Genomic DNA, 21,546 nt, shown 5'->3' on the forward strand with positions numbered 1-21,546 from the left:
TCATCTCACTGCCACTGCCCAGCATCATGACAGAGTAGCTTACTACATATTGCTAGCCCAGGAAAAAATCAAAATTCAGAATTCAAAGTATAGTTTCTACTGATGTGTATTGCTTAAGTTGAAAACTTGTAAGTCAAACCATGATAAGTTGGGGACCATCTGTAAATTACTCTTCTATCCTTTACAATGTAGCCTCCCAAAATGTTCTGTTTCAAATTATAATTAGCATGCAGACGTGGCCTAAATAAATAACAGTAATGTATATGTTGGAAACTTACAGGTAGGAAATCATTACTAAATAAGAATTCAGAACTCGGCAGCTGACCCGTTAGATTTTCAACTTTTCCATGGTGCAGATCATTCCCTGATTGTTTGGGTGTCATCTTACCTAACTTCATTTAAAAATATGTATGGGTCCTTACCCGATAAGCAAATGAATTCCCGCTATTCTTCTGATAAACGGTGGAGTTCTGGACCAGAATATTTCAAACTGGGTATATTCTGACCTTCAAAATGTGTTCTGAGGTTTTACAAACCCCTTTCTACTTGCAAGGCTGCATTTCACCCTTGTATTCTCTTTAAGGTAAAAGAAAATCGCTTAAGACAGGAGAAAGAGCTGGAGCGCCGGAGAATTGAAAAGACCCTGAAAAAATCGGCCTTCTTAGAGGCTCAGTATCTGGTGCAAGAAGAGAAGAAAAGGAAGGCTCTGGAAGCCAAGAAAGAGGAGGAGGAAATTCAAAGGGAGATGGTAAAGCTGCGGAGAGAAATAATTGAGAGGAGGCGCACTGTGGAAGAAGCGTGGAAGATGTACGCCCGCCGTACTGAGTAGTGTGTGCGGTTTCTTTTTCTGTAGTCATTTTGGAAGTACTCTACCTTTTTTTTTTCAATGCACAAACATTAAAATGACAAAACACAACAGAGAAATCAGCCACTATTCCACCATCCTAACAAATTAACGATTTTCACTTTTCCATGTGTCCTCCTGGTCTTGGCCCCTTTACATACTTAATTGCAACTACAAAGTACATTTAATGTGTTATTCTGCTGTAATTAATTATTCTGTTGTAATTAACACATTGCCTGGAGTCCTGAGGCCTGTATATTACTCCATCGAGTTCCTATTCCATAATTTATGTAAGCCTTATGCTGGTAAGCCCTTCAGCTACGTATTTAGACTTTTCACCAGTAGTGCAGTGAGCGTCCTTAAGCATAGACCTTTCTCATTTTTTTTGAATTATACTCTTAGGAGTCTAATTACTGAGTTAAATGGTACAGACCTTTTCATGACTCTGGAAACATTGCCAAATTGCTTTCCAAATGGGTTGTACTTATTTATATGATTGCTGGCGGTGGGCCAGTTTACTACACTTCTCGGCATTGAGGCAGATCATCATTTTTAATACATTTTGCACTTTTAATAGGTATTGTATTGGTTAGTTTTCATGGCTTTGGTTGCCTGAATGTTTTTAAGGTTTAATACATTTCCTTATGCATGTCTGCTAATTGTGCCTTGTCCTACTGTGGCTTGCATCCGCGTCTTCTGATAATCATGACGGAGGGTCTCCATTGCCCTACTGCCACTGAGAAGGAAAAAGAATACCTCACATAAAAGGAAAGTCAAAATAATTCTCACAGGATGCAGTCCTATTATGTATCCTCATGCAGAAAATTAGCTTCATAAATGAAATAGCTAATGTATTTATTCAGAGAAACAGCACCGTTCGTGATCTGCAAAAGCCTTGGAACAACGTGCCTGAAGTGCCTGAGCACTCAAACTGAGAGGCCAGAAAGACCTGTTAGATAATCCCTTCCACCCACATCAGTCCCCCTGTGTTCTTGATTGCTCTCCTTCTACCCGTTTTAAAACAGCTCAGCAGTAGATGCGCACTTCACTCTTTCAAGTGCCAGGCTCAGGCCTCCTCCAGACCTGTCATTCCTTTCAGAAAGCAGTCACAGGTGTTTTAGTGAGTTCTTGCTAAGGTCAGCCATGCTTTTCAGATTGCTCTTAAGCCCTGAGACATCTAGGCTGATCTAAAATAAATTGTGAAGCAGTTAACATTTGATGGTGCAGGAAGCTTTGCGCCAGTGGACACTCAACGTGTTCACTGACCCGTCATTTCTTTTAGAAGTTGAAATCTTCTCCATGGTTACGGAGAGACAGACAATGTGCTATACTTCTGGGTGGGTGAACCGATTAAACGATTTAAACGTTCATTTCGCAATGAACAACAAGAGCCATGAAAATGTTGTCATTTGACCTGCGAGTTCCAGCCCTAGGAAAACTACCCTAAGAAAACGATCAGAAATCCAGACAAAGATCTGTGCACAAAGACAATTAAAATAATATTATTTATGATAACAGACATTAATAAGTAGTGAAGAAATTAATAAAAACAATGTTTGTACAGTGAAACAGCACTGACATGGTATCATTATTTTTTTCCTGGGTGGAAGTAAGGATGGTTTTTATACCTCTCCAATTTTTCACAATGAGCAGGTAGTACTTTCACGACAGATACTTATTTTAATGTTATTTAAAAAGAACAGATCCATGGTTATTAGAACTGTATTTCTTTAAATGCCCACTATGATCTGCCTATAACCATCTAATGTAACATTGTTATGGCGTTGGTAAATTTGGAAAGATTCTGTAAAATTGTATTGTTGTTAGGGCTTTTTCACTTATTTGTAAGCTATCATAAATGGCTTCATTACATAGTTTCGAAGTGTCTCCTCCAAGAGATTTATTAATTACATAGGGAAAAGTAGCGACTGCACCAGAGAAGCCACCTTACCCAAGTGATGGTTAATATCACCAGTAATAAGATATAACATTGTGTGTCCCCTTGTATGAGACATGAGAATTAGAGAATGTCTACAGAGTATTCTGACATCCATCTCTCAACTTGAGTTTCTATAAATGTAAAGTGAAGAAAGACTAGGTGACTTGCCTGAGTTTTTACAGTTTGTTTGTGGCCACAGCCTATGAATCTTGATTCCTGACTAGGTGTTATCTTTACTACCTCATTAATAGTATATATGCTGTATACACATACACAAATCTATGTAGTTTAATATGCTCCAAAAAGAAGGCAATTGCTGTGAGCTGGCGTGAATGTAAGAGGGGGTGACCTGGGTGAGAAAGAGTAGGTAGGTGGGTGAAAAAGAGGATGACCAGAAAGGTGAGCAACAGTTACTGAAAGATTATCGTTACTTGCCTGAAGGCCTTTTACTCATTGTTATTAAGTTCTGTTTTTTCTTTTAGCTATTTTAGAATTAATATAAATTCCATTCTCTCCTTACTCAGTAACACTTGATTCTTTTATTATTTTTCTCCCTAGAAACCTTGTAAAAGTCTTGTAAAAACCTCATTCCTTTCTCACCTGAGGGTCCTTCATTGTACCCCCCTTATAAACAGAGAATTTATGTCTATATTAGAGAATACCTAGTAGTTGTTAACTGTCAAATTTTGATCCAAGTATCGCTCAATGTTAAACTCAGTAAAAATACTCTACTAAAATATCTATAGGGCTTTCTACTTTTCAGAGTATATTATAAAAATTTTATTTCATTTAATTTGTATTTTTAAAAAAATGTACTGAGGTTCAAAAAACAACAAAAAAATTATCCTACCATGTAGTTTTAAAGCCAGATCAAAAATCTGTATCTTCTGATGGAAAATGCAATGTTCATTCTACTGTGGTAGGTTGTAACATTGCTTGTTGAGTCTATTGTTCATGTATGTATTTTTAAATTGTTATTAATAGAGAGAAGAAGAAGCAAGAAGAAAATTCTCCAAATATTCCAGAAAGAGGCATGTTTCAAACTGTTCCTATTCTGGATGAAGAAAAAATGGCAAAAGAAAGAAAGAAGAAACTGAAAGAGTTATTAATCCAGACTTTCAAGGAAAATCACCAGGTGGGAATTGGAATGTCTTTATACTGGACATTCTGTAGCGTAAATGACAAAGGCTCCATCAGAGATGGGGCAGAGTAACACTAAGCCCAACCAAGCCTCATCACAAGTACCAAAAGTGCCCACGCCGCTTGTGCTGTGCAGGGCTCTGATCCCCTGTGCGGGGGCTATTCTTACACGCTCTGTGTGATCCTAGGATACCAGGGTGTGAATTTGAGACACCTTCCTAAGTTACCCTTTTCAAAATAGCATTTAACTCCTAATTGTAGATCTCTGGCAATTTTTGAAAGCTTGGCTTCCACTTTGACAGTCTTACAAACCATTGTGTTCTGGATTATTCAGAAGAATTTTTCAAAAAGCCACTTGCCTTTTGGTAGCTTAGATCCTAAAACAATGATGTACTTACATTTGTGCTTCCCACTCCCTTTTATTTATTATTAGGCTGGTGCAAAAGTAATTGTGGTTGAAAAGGTTAAATTGCAAAAACCACAATTACTTTTGCATCAAATAGTTTCAGGTGTACAAAACAATGCAATAGACATGTACACCCCTGACAAAGTGATAACGCCACCAAGCCTACTACCCTTCTGACATAGTATATAGCTGTTAGAATACCGTTGACTATATTCCCTATGCTGTACTTTATATCCCATGAGTATATACGTGTGTGTGTGTGTGTGTGTATTTAATTGTAGTTGACATTCAGTATCATTCAACTTCAGCTTCAGGTGTATAACACAGTGGTCAGGCATCCACACATGGTCTGCGTTTTATTTATTCTCCCTCTCTTTCACTCTTTGTAAAATTAACTGGCCAATGTTGTTGTTTTTTTGAAAAATGAGCATCTTAGGTAACTTAAGCAGAAGTTTTTTTCAATGAAGTGGGATTGATTAACAGTATGAATTTGGGGTTTAAGGTGAAAGGAATTACTTGAAAGATTTGTAAATGAGAAGGTTGGCGATAAAAGATAACTATATATGTTTTATATCTCCTATAACACCCACCTGGGGCCTTAGGTATTGCTGAAATTCAGTGAACGCGTAAATGAATGGATTTAACAAGAGAGAGAGAATGTAAGGAAGATACTGAGGGAGCTTGATAAATGTAGGATAGACTACAAAGACCCTGGAAATCAGTAACAGGAATTTGAATATGACATGGGTAACTAAGAGATGAGGAAAAAAGTAAACTAGTCAAAGCAATTTTTTTAAAAAAGCTAAACATTTGATGGGGGCATTTTGGACTGATGGTCAGGCAGTTATAATTGTTCAGATATAAAACAGCAAAAGTTTGGTCAGAGTTTTGGCTTTAGAAATGAAGAGGGAAGTGTGGTGGGAGGAAATGTTAAGAATTAGGATTAACATTTTGAGAAAGATTTGCAAAGACTTTCAAGGCACTTCGTGAGGCAGAGTGAGTTACTGGGTGCTCCTGCAATAACAGTTCAGATTTCCGAAAGAAAATAGGAAGGGAAATGAGTACTCGGGGCCATCTTGAAAAGGCCTGAGGAGAAAGTGCCATGATATGTTACACAACCAATGAGAGATGGCTATAATGTGTTCCCAATAAGCTTAACTTTTAAATTTTATTGAAGTCCACTGTACAGGAAGAAATCATGTATGTTATTGATAGAAGTGCTAGGTATGACTTTTAGACAAAAATAAAGTTTTACAAATTCAGTGGCCTACTAAAACAGATTACTCAGTTTTAAAAGGACCAGCCAGTGTATTTAAAAATGAGAGATTATGAGTAAATTATCTCTACTTTGGTACACATTCTGCTTGATTTGAACCTGTACTTTATTGTTTTTAAATTTTTATTTTGAAATAATTTGGGACATACAGAAAAATTGCAAAAATAGTACACAGAGTTCCTGAATATCCTTCACCCAGCTTTCCCCAAATGTTAATCTTACAGAAACATAGTATAATTCTCAAAACTAGGAAATTAACATTGGTACATACCATTAAATACCATTAACTAAATTATAGATCTTACTAGAATGTCACCAGTTTTTCCACTAAGGTCCTTTTTCTGTTCCAGGACTCAATCTCTAATTTCATGTTGCATTTAGTTGTTATGTCTCCTTAGTCTCCTCCCAGTTCCTCTGTCTTCCTTGTCTTTTATGATCTTGAAATTTTTGAAGAGTACTCGTCAGGTGTTTTGTAGAATGTCTCTCAGTTTGGGTTTTCTTCTGCTCAGATTGATACTACGGGTTTTCGGTATGCATACTACAAGAAGTGAAGCTCTGCTCTTCTCAGTATGTCGTATCGTGGGTATATAATGTTAATATGTTTTATGACTGTTGATGTTAACCTGTCACACTTAATGTTGTGTCTATAGTGGGTTTCCCCACTATAAAGTTACTGTTTTCCCCTTCGTAATTCAGAAATGTCTTAGAGGAAATATTGTGAAAGTGTGCAACTATCCTTAAACTTTCACCTATTAACTTTAGCATCCACGGGTGGATCTTGCCTGTAACAATTATTAATGTGATATTTGTCTAATAATGATTTTGTATCTCCCTCATTTCTTCATTTATTGAAATTCTTCTAGAAGAAAATACTGTCCCTTTTTCCCTATTTATTTATTATTTATTCAATTATTTATTTGTATCAGTATAGGCTCATGGATATTTATTTTATTCTGTGGGTTATAATCTAATATTTCTGTTGTTCACTTTGTTACTCAAATTGTTCTAACTTTGGCCATTGGGAAATCTTCCAGTTGACTCTTTTGCCCTTGCAAAATGCTACCATCCTTTTTTGGGCACTTCCTTTCTTTCTGTCACCACAAGATGTTTCCAGCTCATCTTGTATTTTCCCTGCCCTAGCCCTGGAATATGGAACCCTAGTTCCTTTTATTGGAGAATAATACTTAGAAACCAATATCTGGATAGTAAGTGTGCTCACTGCTACTGGGATGTCAGCTGTTTCTGGGCCCTCTCAGCAGACAGAACTGGGAAATGTATGCATATATGCTAACCCACACATGCATACACATGTTCATTTCCGTGTCTATCTGTATACATATTAAAATCCATGCGTTCATACTGATACCTCCAATTTGAGTGCAACAACGCAGGGATCATGCTCTCCTTCCCCCTCCTCACTTGTAACATATGTTATACATCTGTATATATGTTAAAATTATAAATGAGTTCATGGTAACTTCAACCCTAATCCGGCACCACAGGTTTCAGTGCAGCCTTTTCTTCTTGCTTGGCTACAACTTCTTTCTCAGACAGTTGAGAAACCTGGAGCTTTTCTAAAATATACTCACTTATTTGTTTAATCCTAGTATATGAGAAAGTAGTTTCAGATTGTTAACCCATACAGCTGTAGAAACATTTTAGTAACTAGAGTATGCTATTGGTACAGTTATTTTTATTTTTAGCCTTATTCAGCCAAAATATGATTTTCCAAAGTTTCTCAGGTTAGTTCTTTTTGTCTCCTTCCCCTTCAGTGTGATGTGTGACCCATTTGTAATATTGTCAGTGAACCTGTTACTCAGATTTCCCCAGTGTATGTGGCTGTGACTGAGACATGGGAAAAACCACTTACCAGACTCCTTGGGCTTCTGATAGACTTGGCTGGAGACAGGACAGCTTCTGGTAAACACCACCGGACTGGCAGGCCCTCGGGGCTCATTATCTTGGCCCCAGTCCACATTGCCAGCCTGGTCCTAAAGGAGCCTGAAGCTGCCCTTGGGTAATGAAACGGGACACTCAGCAGCCTAAATATGACCACAGGACAAAAAGAGGAAATGCCTCCCTGCCTGGGAGCGAGCAGCTGGATAACAGGAAGCTCTTGTCAGCGCCTCAGAGTGATGCACTGGCACAAACCCAACAGCAGGCTGTCTAGAGTATTGCAGGAACACTAAAGAATTTCTTTCTGCGAGTTGCTGTAGTTCAGGCTCCTTTGATTCCTGTACTCTTTGTGCTTTGATTCTGGATTGCGTTTGCTCCCCCAAACAATCTCTTAACATCACATTTGGGTCATATTATTTAATAGGAGACTTTCTGAGAGAAACAGAGCAGGCTGTCTTTATCAAAACACCACTTCAGATACAGCACTATTCGTGCATCTTTCCTACCCATTTCATTTCTAGGTCTCCTTGTGTTATCAAAAAAAAACACACATCTTTTCATTTTCTTTATAGAAACTTTCTACTTCCATCCTATCCTATTTCCTCTTTGATCTTGCAGTAAAATCTCTTAGGGAGATTCAGCAATCCACATGCCGTTGCTAATTAGCAGTAACAACAAGGGATTCACTATGAAATTCTTAATACCGTTTGGAAAATGGCCTTCTTAATTCTCACCCTATTCTGAAATACATTTTGTATTTTCCTAATGAGATAAGAAAGTCTATGATCTTTCCTGCTTGTGAAATTTGAAGAGAACAGTGAAAAATGGGTTGACACTAACCTAAATCTTAATTCTATAGGGGAAGCAAAATTGCTTATTTGGTTGGGTGTTTCTGTTAGACAGTAAGGTAAAAATGACCCAAAGGAGTCATTGTGGCATAGTGCCTTCCAAAAGGCTGCCCCAAAATAAACCCAGGGAAGGTGGAGATATACGGGAAACATACCTGACGAGATGATGAAAACTGTAGTTAAGCACCTCATTTATATAGCAGGATTCCTTCCTAAAGATCTTAGTTTATCAGGACTGCTTACACACTGCTGAAGCAAAACCATTTCTGAGCTGAAACATAGCAAACATCTTCTCAGCAGTGTTGTCTTTTCAGGGAAGGAAATGAAGGGAAAGCCTCTTTGCAAATAAAAAACTGCAGAGAAAGAGAAATGTAGGGCACACACATGAAGAATATTGGGATTCATGCATTGCATATGTGACTTCATATAGCCAACTCTCTGTAAAACTTCTAAGTAAAATTGTAGCATTGGTGAAGAGGTTGTTTACTCTGTTATTACAGCCTTCCTTACCCTCACCCTATAAGTAATCCAGGTTTCCCATTCTCACAGAACGACAGTGAGGGGCAGTTGACCAAAACATTGCCCTGGTGTTTTGCTTTTCAAAATGTCGTGAAGCCTTCTTTGATCCTAGAGGTTCCATTCATGCATAGATGATTGATTTTTTTTTCTTTTGAAAAAAGTACTGATTAATTTCTGCTGTTAAAAAAATTAAGAAAAAGCCTTTGGCATAAATAAAGCCCATTCCCTAAACTTGTACAGAGTAGAATGTCTTTTTCCCCTAAACACTGGACATTTCAGGTGAATATTTATAAGGAGCCTGAGAACCAGATGGGTGAGGAACGAATGACATCATGTCATTGTCTTACTGTCAGACTACCCTAGAGGTAAATCAAGCGTTTGTCTAATGGCTCCTGAGGTTAGCTGTCCTTTTAGCAAAGTTTGCACATGTGTGTGTGGCTGCGGGTGGGAGAGAGTGGGCAGGAAGTGGGGATTCATAGAGAGGAGGAAGAAGGTCTAGAAGGGGAAGAAAGAAGAAAGGAAAGAGGTATTGGGGAGCCATAGGTCTGCCTTCCCTCTTAAAGACAGGAGGTCTTGAAAATTGGTCTAGGCTGTATTGGGAAAGGAGCTCTCGCCTAACGAGTAGTTAGGTCATAGGCTGTATTATGGTCGTTCTTCTGTAAAAGATCCCAGAGAGTTTTTTCTTGGTTAAGAATTTACTGTATGGCAAGACTAAACAATTGCTTTCTGAAATTCTACTAGAGTGAAGCAGTATTAGATAATTACAGCAATATTATTGATGGAAACTTCTCAGCAGAATTAAGAATTTACAAAATGTCCTTATGTTAGCAATACATATTTATGCATTTATGGATGAAATGATATAATGTCTGATGTCAGGGATTTATTTTTAAATACACCAGAAAAAAAAAAAGTGGGTAGAGGAGAGATGAAACAAGATTAGCAAAATGTTGATAATTTTTGAAGCTTAGTGAGGGGTTTATTCTTCTGTTCTCCTTTTGGTTATGTGCGTTAAATTGTCATAAGCATTTTTTTTAAATTTTATAAAAGGAAGTAGGAAAAAATTAAATAAAGAATTAAATATCCCGGAATCATATCTTCCGGGATCTAACAAAAGCAGCTTTCTGTCTATAGACAGTCGACACAGGTAGCATTTGACACATCAGTGGTGTCAAAGTTTAGGCCTCCAAGCTTTTCCATGGACCTCAACAGCAAATCCCAGCCTTGGTAGTGTGTGCTGAGACCTGAATATCTTTTCCCTACTGTGATTAGTTATAGGAGTATATATAGGTGGGGGTGGGGGACACAATGTTTTCCCCTGCATTCTTTTAAAAATTATAAGCATCAGGAGTAGGATGGTTCACAGGGTACTGATTTTCAGCACTGCTTCTTCCCAGGGGCATTTATTTTGCCAATGTAAAGATCCTCTTCTCCCCAACACCCAAGCACTTCATGTGGTCTGTGGGGACTTCTGTCCAGCAACAGCAGTGCCCAAAAGGAAAAAAAAGAAGTTGGGGATTGCTTCTTTTTTTTTTTTTTTTTTAAGATTTTATTGGGGAAGGGGAACAGGGCTTTATCGGGGAACAGTACGGCAACCTTGTGGTTGAGAGCCTGCGCTCCAACCAACTGACACTGGCCCTGGCCCATGTGGGAACCAAACCGGCAGCCTTCAGCATTAGGAGCATGGAGTTCCAACCCCCTGAACCACCAGGCTGGCCTTGCTTCTTTATGTAGCAATAGGGTGCCTGCTCCTTTCGGCCTGTGAACATCAAGGAGTCGGTTGGCGCCCTGTGGGGAGTATAGCTTTATTCCTGCCATTCGAGTGGGGCTGACTCCCCTGGACACATTTGCACCACAGTTACTTCCATCTGACAGAAATAAATCGTGAACTTGTTGACATTTTTGTCTTCTTTACAATTCATTGTTTATTTTGCCATGACAGATAATTTTGATGCCATTATCGCTGAGCTTTCTGACAAAAGGAAAATAGCTGAGGAATTCTGATGAGTTACCCACTTCATTAATCAGGACGAGCATCTCTAGTGACAGGGTTAGAATTAACAATGAAGATTGGGTAGCAAATTGCCGTTCCACCTAACGTCAATCATTCCCAATGACAGCTGTGTGATTATACTTCAGAGAAGAGATTTTCCTGCCAACAAAACAGGGCAATGCCAGTGCAGGTAATAAATTTAGCAGGGCGAACTGTCATTTTTTCTCTTGAGTGGAACCCTTTACAACCAAGTGATGTCTTGGAGAAGATTTTGAGAGGAGAAAAGCATTTCACTTAGAAAATTTATAAATTTCACTGTGTGGTATTTTATTTTAAAAATTATTATAGATATGTACTTAGCAATGCTCCTTCCCACTGTGTTTTTTTCAGTATGTTATTGACCTGTATCAAGCCTTACTTATCACCACAATTGTGTAAAGAGACGTGGAAGTTAATTTAAAAATGCATGACTGTGCATTTGAAAATCTATCAAATAAAAATATGGTGTAGAAATAAGTGAACCAGGGAAGAAATGGAAAGATGTCAGACTAGTCGTCTGGCTAGTTAAAACATTAAGTTCTTCTGGTTTAAACAGAATGTATTCCTCTTCCAACCTAGTTGTAGTTTTAAATAATTGTTCTGTTTCAAAGAGCAAAGGGATAAAGCAGTCTTGTGGTTCCAGAGTGTAGAACTAAAGAGGAGAAGCAGGTCTGGGAGCAGCAGGAGCTCAGCAGCTAATCGAGTAAGTCCATCAGGACTGTGGAAGTACGCCCCCTCTGGTTCCTTCTAAATAAAAGCAGAGTGCTAGCATCTCCTCCCAGAGAAGATGGACAGTATTTTCTTTTTCCAAATATTTTCTTTCAAGCGTATTTATTATACTCCTGTTTGCCTGAATAATGTTTGCTGCAAATCAAGAATAACTGAGCAGCTATTCTCGATTCATACTTTTATTTTTTTATTTAAATTTTAATAGGATTCCTTTTTTGAGTGGAGAAGGAAAAAACCAATAGGAAGTTGATTTCAAGAACGCAATTGCCATATGAGTCTGTGACTTTGTTACTATTAACTTCTGTGTAGTGAAACTGAATTATAGACCTTTAAAACTAATCATTTTGCACTCAGAGTCTAAACTTATGTATTTTAAAACAAATGTATCAACTACAGCATTTATAAACTCAAATTTTCCCTTCTTAAATTCAGACGTGTTCTAGCAGTGCTATTCTTAGTAAGTTATATGTTGATTTCTTTGTCTTTCAGTAGAAAAGAAGTAAAAAAATTTGCCCTTGGTTTTTAGGAGAAACTTTTTCCCTAAGAGATGAGGGTCACCAGGCCGCCAGAATGTTTCAGTTTTAGCCTGAGCTGTACCACTAACACTTCATTTCGTAAAGTGAGTCATTAACCGTTCTCTACTTGAAGTGTAGCTTGGTAAGGTAAATCATCATAATATCTGCAGTTTCTATTTTGTAATGATGCTCTGCGAATTGAAAAAAAAGTACACGTAAGGTGTTCCAACTGTACAGAGAAAAGGAATATAGAATGCAGTAAGGACACTCTTAATAATGTTATTATTGTCAAGGTGGATTATGCCTATGCTGTTTCATCTTTAGAATTATTCCGTGAGTTAAAATCAAGTCCTTCGAGAGGAATCTGGTAAATAGACACAGGATCTTTTCTTTTGACTATGGCACAAGTTAACACTTTTTTTTTCATGCTGTATTTTATGGGCTAGATAAAAAAATAATAATGCAAAAAGTATACCTCCTCAACCTGGCAGCTGTGTGTCTTTTCTTTGTTATGACTGAAGGTATATTCTATATTCAGCAAATCTCCCTTCCTGCATGCCTCTCATTCTCCCTCCTTCCATGGGATCTAAGGTAAAAGTCTAGAAAATGTTCCCTTGTTTAACATAATAGAAAGGGAACAAGGGCTTTAAAAAGTTTTGCATGGTTTCTCCTGATGGGAAATAAACAAGCTTTTGTAGTTTGTCTAAATGGAAATGTAGCTGGTTTCCTATATAGAAAATATTTCTGGCCAAATAGGCTATTTCTAAGAATGCTAGCATATGCTCCCCTGTTATTGGTCTTTTAATGTATACATTTTCTCTCCCAATAAACCTCTCAGAAGTAGAGATTATATCTTAAACAATTTTGTTCAGAGTCCCCCAAATTCAAACTTAGTGGTGGGTGCTCACTAAATATTGAAATAGTGGAAGATAAGTATTTTTATAGAGAAAGGAGCAGTAAGTCGAGCTGACCCTGGTGAGGTTACCAAGTTCTTAAAGTTGGTCATTAGCCTCCCCGTCCCCCCACAAAGTCACTTCCTATGAGGTCACTTTTTATTTTACTGCACCCCACCCTTGATACCACTCCCAGATTTGCTGTTCCCATTGGTGGGACCCAGGCCCTTCATTCCAGAGGCTGACAGTCTAGTGGAAACCAGTAAACAGTTGATTATAATACAATGTGATTAGTGTCTTGACTGAAGAACACAGGTTGCTCTGGGAACACAGTGGAAGGGCACTTATATTTGGGGAGAATGGTTGGTAATAGGAAGGCTTCCTAAGAGAGGCGACACCTGAAGTAGTAGGCAGTGAGAGAGAGAGAGAGAGAGAGAGAGAGAGCAGAAAGGGATGGAGACATTAGTATGACTATAGATAGAAAAGTATGAATCGATATCGTTGGTATAAGGCCAATAACTGAAAGGAATTTGATGTAGTAGGAACATAAAGTTTGCTATGAAGATAAAAGATACAGGCAAGGACTAGATCTCAGAGACTTTCTTATACTAGGGCCATAAGTACTTCTCTAGGATGCCCTTAGGGTCAGTAGACCTTGTCTGATTGGTTGTCAGATGCATATAATGGAAGCCTGCAGGCAGCGAGCATCTCGTCTGTCTCTAGGCCTGCTCACCACGCCCGACATGCTCACTGGTAGCCCAGCGCAAGTTCTTGTGGTTGGCTGTCTTGTTCCCAGGGACCAGGGGACCCAGTCCACCCTTGTGGGATCTCCCATGTCTGTGCAGGGCATCATGGTGCTGGTAGCAGGAATGAATGAAAGGGTTTGTATTTTAAGCTCCAAGACAGCATGGCAGGGAAGATCCTGCCGGAAGCAGATCTTTCAAGCCTCACAAACAAGCTCTGTAACTTAGATCTTAGGTATGACTGTTCGTCCAGCTCCTTATCGCACGGGTGCCTTACAATGAGAATCAAGTATTTGAGTGTTAAGTCGTGAGGCTGAGAGTACCCCAGTTGCATGACTCAAATATTTCTATCATTATTAGCATAAAACAGCTGTGCTTTGTCTGTTCCCCTCCCATCAAGACAATAGTTCCTAGATTTGTAAGAAAAAGTGTGAGGAGGAAATCCGAGGAGAGGACTCTATCAGGTATTTGAAACACTAGCGCTGATCAGTCGTGATTTTCCGAATGTTTCCATTGTAGTGTCAAAAACGCTATTTCTCTGCCTGGCACAAGCTGATTCTTGATCACAGGATTAAGCTGGGGAAAGCTGGGATCCTGTCCGACTGGAAGTTACAACTGAAAGTCCTGAAGGCCTGGAGAGACTACACAAGATCTCAGAAGTTGGAACGGGAGATGCAAGCCATGGAAAACGACCTTAGGGAAGAAAACAGGTACTATTTTTTTGTGCTATGAAAATCCTCCAGTATGCTTATCTAGGACACCTTTCCTCCTGAAGAATCCTGAAATGAACTCTAAAAATGCCGTTTACTAGAATCATCTCGTCTGCTTGTGAAATGTGGCAATCACTGTTTTCCATGTGTTACATCCCAAACTAGAAAAATTTAACTGAAAATTATAAGCAAAAAAAAATTATTTTATTAAAACACTAATGTGCATGCTTTCCTGTTTTAAAGGAAGCTTTTCCCCTTGTCCTCTGATGTAGTAGCATTGCACTTGGATCATCTTTCAATTCAGAAGACAGAGTTTAGTTTATATACCAGTAATTCACATTGGTAGAAATCACTGTCTGCACATAGAATATTAATTAGGGACACAGGGGACATCCATCTGGGAGGGCAGACCTGCCGAGAATGATTCCTCCCATTCCTACATCTTTTATTCCCCACCTCTGTAGGTCAAAACCTAGAGAGGTTCTGACACCTTTATATCAACTCCCTCTTATTCTTGTGAATGACAGAATTTGTCTTCAAATAAAACTTGCTTTGCTCCATCATCTTAAAATTAACCATATTTTGTTCTTTTCATTTCCAAGTTTAACTTTGCATTCTTGATCCAAAATCATAGATGTAGAAGAAAGCATTTGTTTATTTGGGAGAGGGCAGTTCGTGTTCTTACGTGTGTGTGCTCACTTCTCTACCAGCAACTCTGTTATTCACTGAGGGTGAAAAATTAAATGGATGGTATGTGAAAGCATTGTTATGTGGAAGAGAATGGCTCCCTGTGACGGCACTAGGCTCTGGGGAGGATACATAGGAGACCGACGCCCCTTGTCTTCAAAGAACTCATCATTTTTTGGGGCAAACAAGATTTAGAAACAGTACAAATATTGAGTAACATTATAAACTGAGTAATGCATCCCTTTTTGCTGCTGAGATCTTAGCAGAAGGAAGTGTGGCTGTGACTGAGGAGGCTCCTCCACGGTGCCAGGAAAGGCTTTATCAGAAAGATGGGTCGTGAGCTGGGCTCTGCACGATAAGCCGGATGTTCCTAGGTGGAAATGGGGAGACGAGATAATGGCACGGAGTGTAGCCATCCAGACTGGCTGGGGATCGTCAAGCTTGTGGTTGGCAAGTTGGACTTGCAAAAGGCCTTGAATTTAGGTATTCTTTTGTAAACAAATGTAAATTCTTGAAGATTTTTAAGCAGGGGGGTGCCCTAGTCAATTTTACTTCCCACAGTATGCTGGGGGAAATCATCAGCATAAAAAAAGGTCAACATAGAAAACTCTTCCATAAGTCATTTCTAAATTCTCAGGACCTAGTGATTTATATAAGGGATTGGAATAATAATCTAACTGAAAAAATAATGGCTGTCAGGATTTGTTGGATAAAGAAAGGAAACTGGAGGTGTTGTGAAGGGAAAGTAGCATGGGTGAGGGCATAAAGGAAGTAGATACTGAGATATTACAGTGAAAAGTGGCCTGTGAAATTTACATGCCAGAAGAAACTTGTAGAAAGAAAAATCTAAAGAACTTGAGATTCCATTCCAATTAAACTGTTTAAATATAAAAACACTAAATGGGGATTTCATAATGGCATAATGTGCCAATTTTTTTTAAAGATCTCAGAACTTTTTGTCTCATATCTGTGAATTATTTTCAAGTATCCATTTTTAAATGTTCTGAATGGGTATTACATTTTTTAAACTGTCAGACATAGAAAATTTTTAACTTATAATAATTTTTTATTACAAAACTTTAGAGCAGGAAGTCACCTCAACGATCGTCTATTCCAGCCCCTCATTTTAAACATGATACAAGTAAAGCCCAGAGGAGGTAAACAATTCTCTCAAGGTCATAAAGTTAAGAGTAACTAGTCCAGGACTAGAGACTGGTCTCTTTGATTCTGAATCAGCTGCTTTTTCCTATGCCACACAGCTGTGTTAAATAGCATCCGAGTCATGGTTCCCTAAGACAACCAGGTTTTTCACTTACATTGTAATTGACTTGAGATGGGTGCAGATGTAGTTAACAAATGACAAGTCTTGCTAGAAACATGAGAAGAAAGGATCTATTAGACACAAACCGTACTTTATGCTGCTTTCCTACAAATCCCCCGGCATGTTGTTCTTTGCTCTAGAGATTGGTTTAGAAGAATAAGTTGGATGACTTGGTTTCTTGGTGCATGTAGAAACCAAGAAATGTCAGTGGGATTGAGGGTGTCAGGAGACCTGGGACCCTCCTTACTGTGCTCATCAGGTTTCTCCCAATAGCTCAATGGACACTGAATACATATTTGTTAAATAGTCACTGAATGAATGAAGAGCTCAGTTGCTTCCTCTCCTGCAATTTAACTTGATAGCATTTTCAAGCTTTTTTTTTTCTAAATAGTGAGCTCAAGAGATAGAGAGCATTTACTATAATGGATTAAATACTAAACTTTTGCCAGATTGACTATCGTGTGGGGCGGCCTGCGGGGTCTCTGCTCCCGCTCCCCACATAAGAATGCAGGATATGGTGAGGCCAAAAAGGAACATCCACGGAGCAATAGATGGGGGAGTCATATGACTACAGTCTCGCTGGCAGCTGGATTGGAGACACAGGAAGCAGGAGCCACACTGTCTGCATCCTGCTGTCCATTTCTCTGCAATCCGCAACCTGCACTCCACCCTGCTAACTGCAATCCGTCTTGCCAGCTCAGCCACCATCTTCTTGCTAGCCCCCATTTGCTGCTAGCGTAGCCACGGCAGTTATATTAGTGGCCAATGGCTCACTGGTTACAGCTGACGGCCAGCTAGCCACAGCTGATGGCCATCCAATCACAGTTGATGGCCATTTACTACCTGAGCCAGCACCTTTCCACGTGAGGCCGAGAGCCTGGAAACTGCACTCCTTGCTCTGTCCCCACATTGACAAAACACAGACGGTTCTGTGGCTCATCCACCTGGACATGGAAATCATTTATGTCCGTTCCTCAGATGTTAGCTGTGTCCTCAGCCTTCAGCTCTTGCATGCACATTTGTTTTTGCCACCTGGAAAACAAATGTTTGCCACTGGCCTGTCCCCAATCCAGGGCCCAGCTTTTTGGGCTTCTTTTCTTCCCTTCTTTCCTTTTCGTTGTTCTCACTTTCTCTCTGGAGCAACAACAAATCCCTGTTTTCTTATTATTCATGATTTAGCCACTGAGCCTGTGCTCAGTCTCACTGACACTCCAAGTACTCATCCATTTCTTCTAAAGTTCATCATTTCTTCTAAAAATGCATCTTGCTTTTTCTAATAGGAATTCTGGTCACTTTTTTTTTTTAATAAAACAATTTAAAAATTTTTTTCAATTACAGTTGACGTACAATATTATATTAGTTTCAGGTGTACAGCATAGTGATTAGACATTTATATAACTTACGAAGTGAGCATCTGGTCACTCTATTTCTGTGTATCTCTTTTCTTTTAAAACTAGTTATGGTAATGGTGTCATACAAGTTTCAATACAGTGTTATAATACAATTTCAACATTAACAGGTATTTCCAAAGCCTAACTAAGGATTCACTCACTTAGGTACTACAACAGGATTCTGGTACACACACTCAGTTAGACCCCTTGATATGGTGGTGTTGGAATTTGAACTGTATTTTTTAATTTCTAGTTTTTTAATTTTATTTTTTTAATTTCTATTTTGTAATTTTTAATTAGCATATTCACATTTGAAAGTTGGCCCCAGATCTTCCAGGTCCTCTCTCCTTTCCTCCCTAAACTTACAACCAGCCCTAGACAACATTGGAAGAAGCAGGATTTGTTTCAGCATTTTCCACCAGCCCTTCCTGAGCCCCGATTCCCTGATTCCTCCTTTCTTTCCCAGGAAGCATTTCTGTCCTTCTGTGTATTAACCTCCACATTGCCTCAGGCCTGCCCTCTCTTGGACTAGGGCCTTTCCTGGAACATGCTGTGATCTCTTCCATGTGTCCCTCAGGCCCCTCACACTTTGTCCCTGTAATCCTCAGTGTATGTTTTTTCCCTCCCAGGAAACTTACTGTAACAGGCATTGTCTGGAAACAGTGCCCACAATGTAAGTGACAGGCATTTGAGGGGACTGTGGCAGGCCAGTGGAAAAACTGGCCCTTTGACATCCTTCAAACCTTGGCATTCATTCATTCATTCATTTTGATAAAATATATTCATTCAGCCAGCCACCTTTGCTGATGCTTACTATGTACCTAGACTCTCTCCTAAGTACTGGGAGGGGGACTAAAAAAAGTGTCAAACGTTCTAGGAGTTTTCAATCTAAGTTGAGAAGCTAAAAATTGTATCCAAATACTAATTGCAACAGAAGGCACCATAAGATAAATATTATACGTAGGAGTGACATAGACTTGGCCATTGTACATTACAGCCCCTCAAAGAGCTTTTTAAAAATAGGAATTCATGGACCCCATCTTCTGAGAGGGGGAGAATGTGGCTAAATAGAAGAGGGCATTTTTCTCTTTGGGGAAGAACTGATAAACCTGCACATAGGCAGCTCGTGTGGTAACAGGCTGGGGTGACCCACCAGCCTCGCCTAGAGGTAGGAGGGTGAATTGAAAATAGACAGTCAGCTTTCCTGACTCCAGCATTCTTTTGGGCTGTCATTTATGGAGCACCTCTATTAATCATGTTCGATTACCCTTCCCTTTGTGCTCACCTGGGTATCCAGATGCGAGGCCAGAAACTGCATGGTATCTGAAGCTGGTAAAGCTCCTGATAAGTCTGTCAGAGAGGCAGGAGAACCAAGCTTGTATTGTCCGGCTCACTTTGAAACTCTAAAACAGAATTAATTGTGTAATCTTCCACTTTCTCCCTGGGGGCTACCGTGTGCATTGTTGAATGCATTAGCTTTCTCTTTTCTATTCCTGCTGATCCTGGTCATCCCAAATGCAGCTGTTTGCATTATTGCTGTTTTTATGTTCTGCATCAGATCTCAACACGCAATCAGACCACTAGTATGTGGTTATTTATTTGTCATTTCTCTTTTCTTTTTAAAAAATGCAAGACACTTTAGATTATCTGGAATTATCCTAAGACAGTGTTATTACTTCACATGAGAATTTGTTCTATATTTTCAGGTTCTCTTTTTATTTAATTTGATCTTTTTTAAAAAAATTCCTGTATGATGGTCAGTATAGGGCTTTCGTTTTTGGGCAATACCATTTTTCAGGGGAAATCTAAGGCTTAGAAACTTTCAGTCACTCACCCAATATCCCATAACTAGTTAGTGTTCTGACTTCTCAGTTTTATAATGTGCAGCAATCACTAATTATTCTGAGGTGTTGATTCTAAGCAGCACGGTTCATATTTAGATTCCTATTTAAATCTTTTATATTCTTAAGTCTCTAGAGACAGCCTTTCTCTGCATGCAGTTATATAATTGTGATGATCAATTTATATATTCCTGCCAGAAATTCCTTGATTGCAACTTAATAGCGTACTGGGACAGGATGTTTTCTGTACGGGAACTCTCCTTTTTTTATGATTATCGGGGAACTGTGTCTGAGACAATCTCTTTAGGTTAGCATACTCAAGTAAATCACATCTGTTTGAGCTTTTAAGGACTTTAAGTGGTGTTTCACTTTCAGAAATATTTATGTTTTTAGTGTCATGTTTTAAAAAATTTAGAAATTGGCTCATCTGGAATATTGTCTCTGCTGAAGAGAACTGCAAGTGCACAGGAGTAGAACCAGCTTTGTCTCTGGGTCGCTGCTTCTGTGTTCCTACCCTTCCACCTCAACCCACAAACATAGATATCAAATGTATCTTCAAATCGCCTCCATAACCATTATAGAGTAGGCTCTCAGCACTATAGTGAACATGCACTGTTTTACCTATTTTCTTACTATTTAGTCTTTTTGTTCTTCTTACAGAAATATTTTTCTCTTTGCCTTTTCATAGTATCCAAATACTCTGTTCCCTGATAGGCAAAACCTCAATGTTGTTTTAGCTGTTTATGCTGTGAAAACGTAAAATTAACACATCAGGTAAATTTCACACACCCCCTTCCTGAGCAGATTGATGTAAATCGCTTTTCACATTAATCAGAGCAACGTACATCTTCTCTCCTGTGGAAATTTATGATTTTTACTTGATCAAGTGCTATAGGTTTTTTGTTTGTTTCACTGTTTATACATTGATATTTTTGGAGCTTTGTTCTCATCTGTGTTGCTATCTGATTTATTATTTTTATTTCTTCTAAAATTTTTATTTCAAAGTTATTGAATCTCATATTAGATACCTAATTCATTTCCATCAAAGTAAAATAATATATAAATGTTTATTATGACCTATGTTGTATTTTCATTACAAAACTGTCAATCACCAAGTATTTATTGAGTATCTATTTTTAATTCATCAGAAAGAAGCAATTAGATATAATGAAAAATGCTGTTGGCAGAGTTCCTGTTAGTAGTTTATCCTGAAATTCATTATTTCAATCGACTTTATTCTCATTAATTAGTTGTTTCATCCAACTCCCCTGACGTAGGTTAAATTCTGTGACTCTAGAGTAGGCTTTTTCAAACTAAGGTTTTTAACCCACTAGTGCATCCTGAAATCAGGCTCAAAATGAGCTATGTTTTTTAAAGAAATTGAATAAATTAGAACAGAAATGTTTATCTCTGGTAATAAGGATAAACATTTGATGAAACTTTTGTTTCAGTTGTATATACTTTTGTTTCATACACACACACATACACACATAGACTTGTATACTGAGTCACAGTGTAACTTTTTTTCTTATACTGTAGGTGGCAATGAAAAAGTTAAAAGTCATTTAAGCATTTAAGAACTGTAGAAATGTTCTCCTGAGTCATTGACTTAAGAACTTTATGGGCTCTTTTTATATGACCCCAAAAAGTTCATGAGGAGAGTTAAGCAATAGGTATATTTAACAGAAATGGATATGCAAATAGTGTTATGGAGAACTTATTCGAGTCACCTTTACAAAAAGATAAAATCTAGTAGGTATCCAAACAATGTTAGGTTTTAAACCTCGAAACTGATCCCTGATGTGGCATAAGTTCC

General features: G+C 38.5%; 1 protein-coding gene across 2 annotated transcripts in view; it reads left to right on the plus strand.

Moving 5' to 3' along the window:
* The window catches only part of CCDC191 (coiled-coil domain containing 191), a 63,450-nt gene that overhangs the window by 14,138 nt on the left and 27,766 nt on the right, over window positions 1-21,546 (plus strand). For both annotated transcript variants that reach the window (XM_019734878.2, XM_074331674.1), the window contains exons 5-7: window positions 584-807; window positions 3,768-3,918; window positions 14,300-14,490. In XM_019734878.2, coding sequence (XP_019590437.2) covers window positions 584-807; window positions 3,768-3,918; window positions 14,300-14,490 — 566 coding nt within the window. The remainder of the gene's footprint in view (window positions 1-583; window positions 808-3,767; window positions 3,919-14,299; window positions 14,491-21,546) is intronic.

This window comes from Rhinolophus sinicus, linkage group LG01 (assembly GCF_036562045.2).
Source record: "Rhinolophus sinicus isolate RSC01 linkage group LG01, ASM3656204v1, whole genome shotgun sequence".
Lineage (NCBI taxonomy): Eukaryota > Metazoa > Chordata > Mammalia > Chiroptera > Rhinolophidae > Rhinolophus > Rhinolophus sinicus.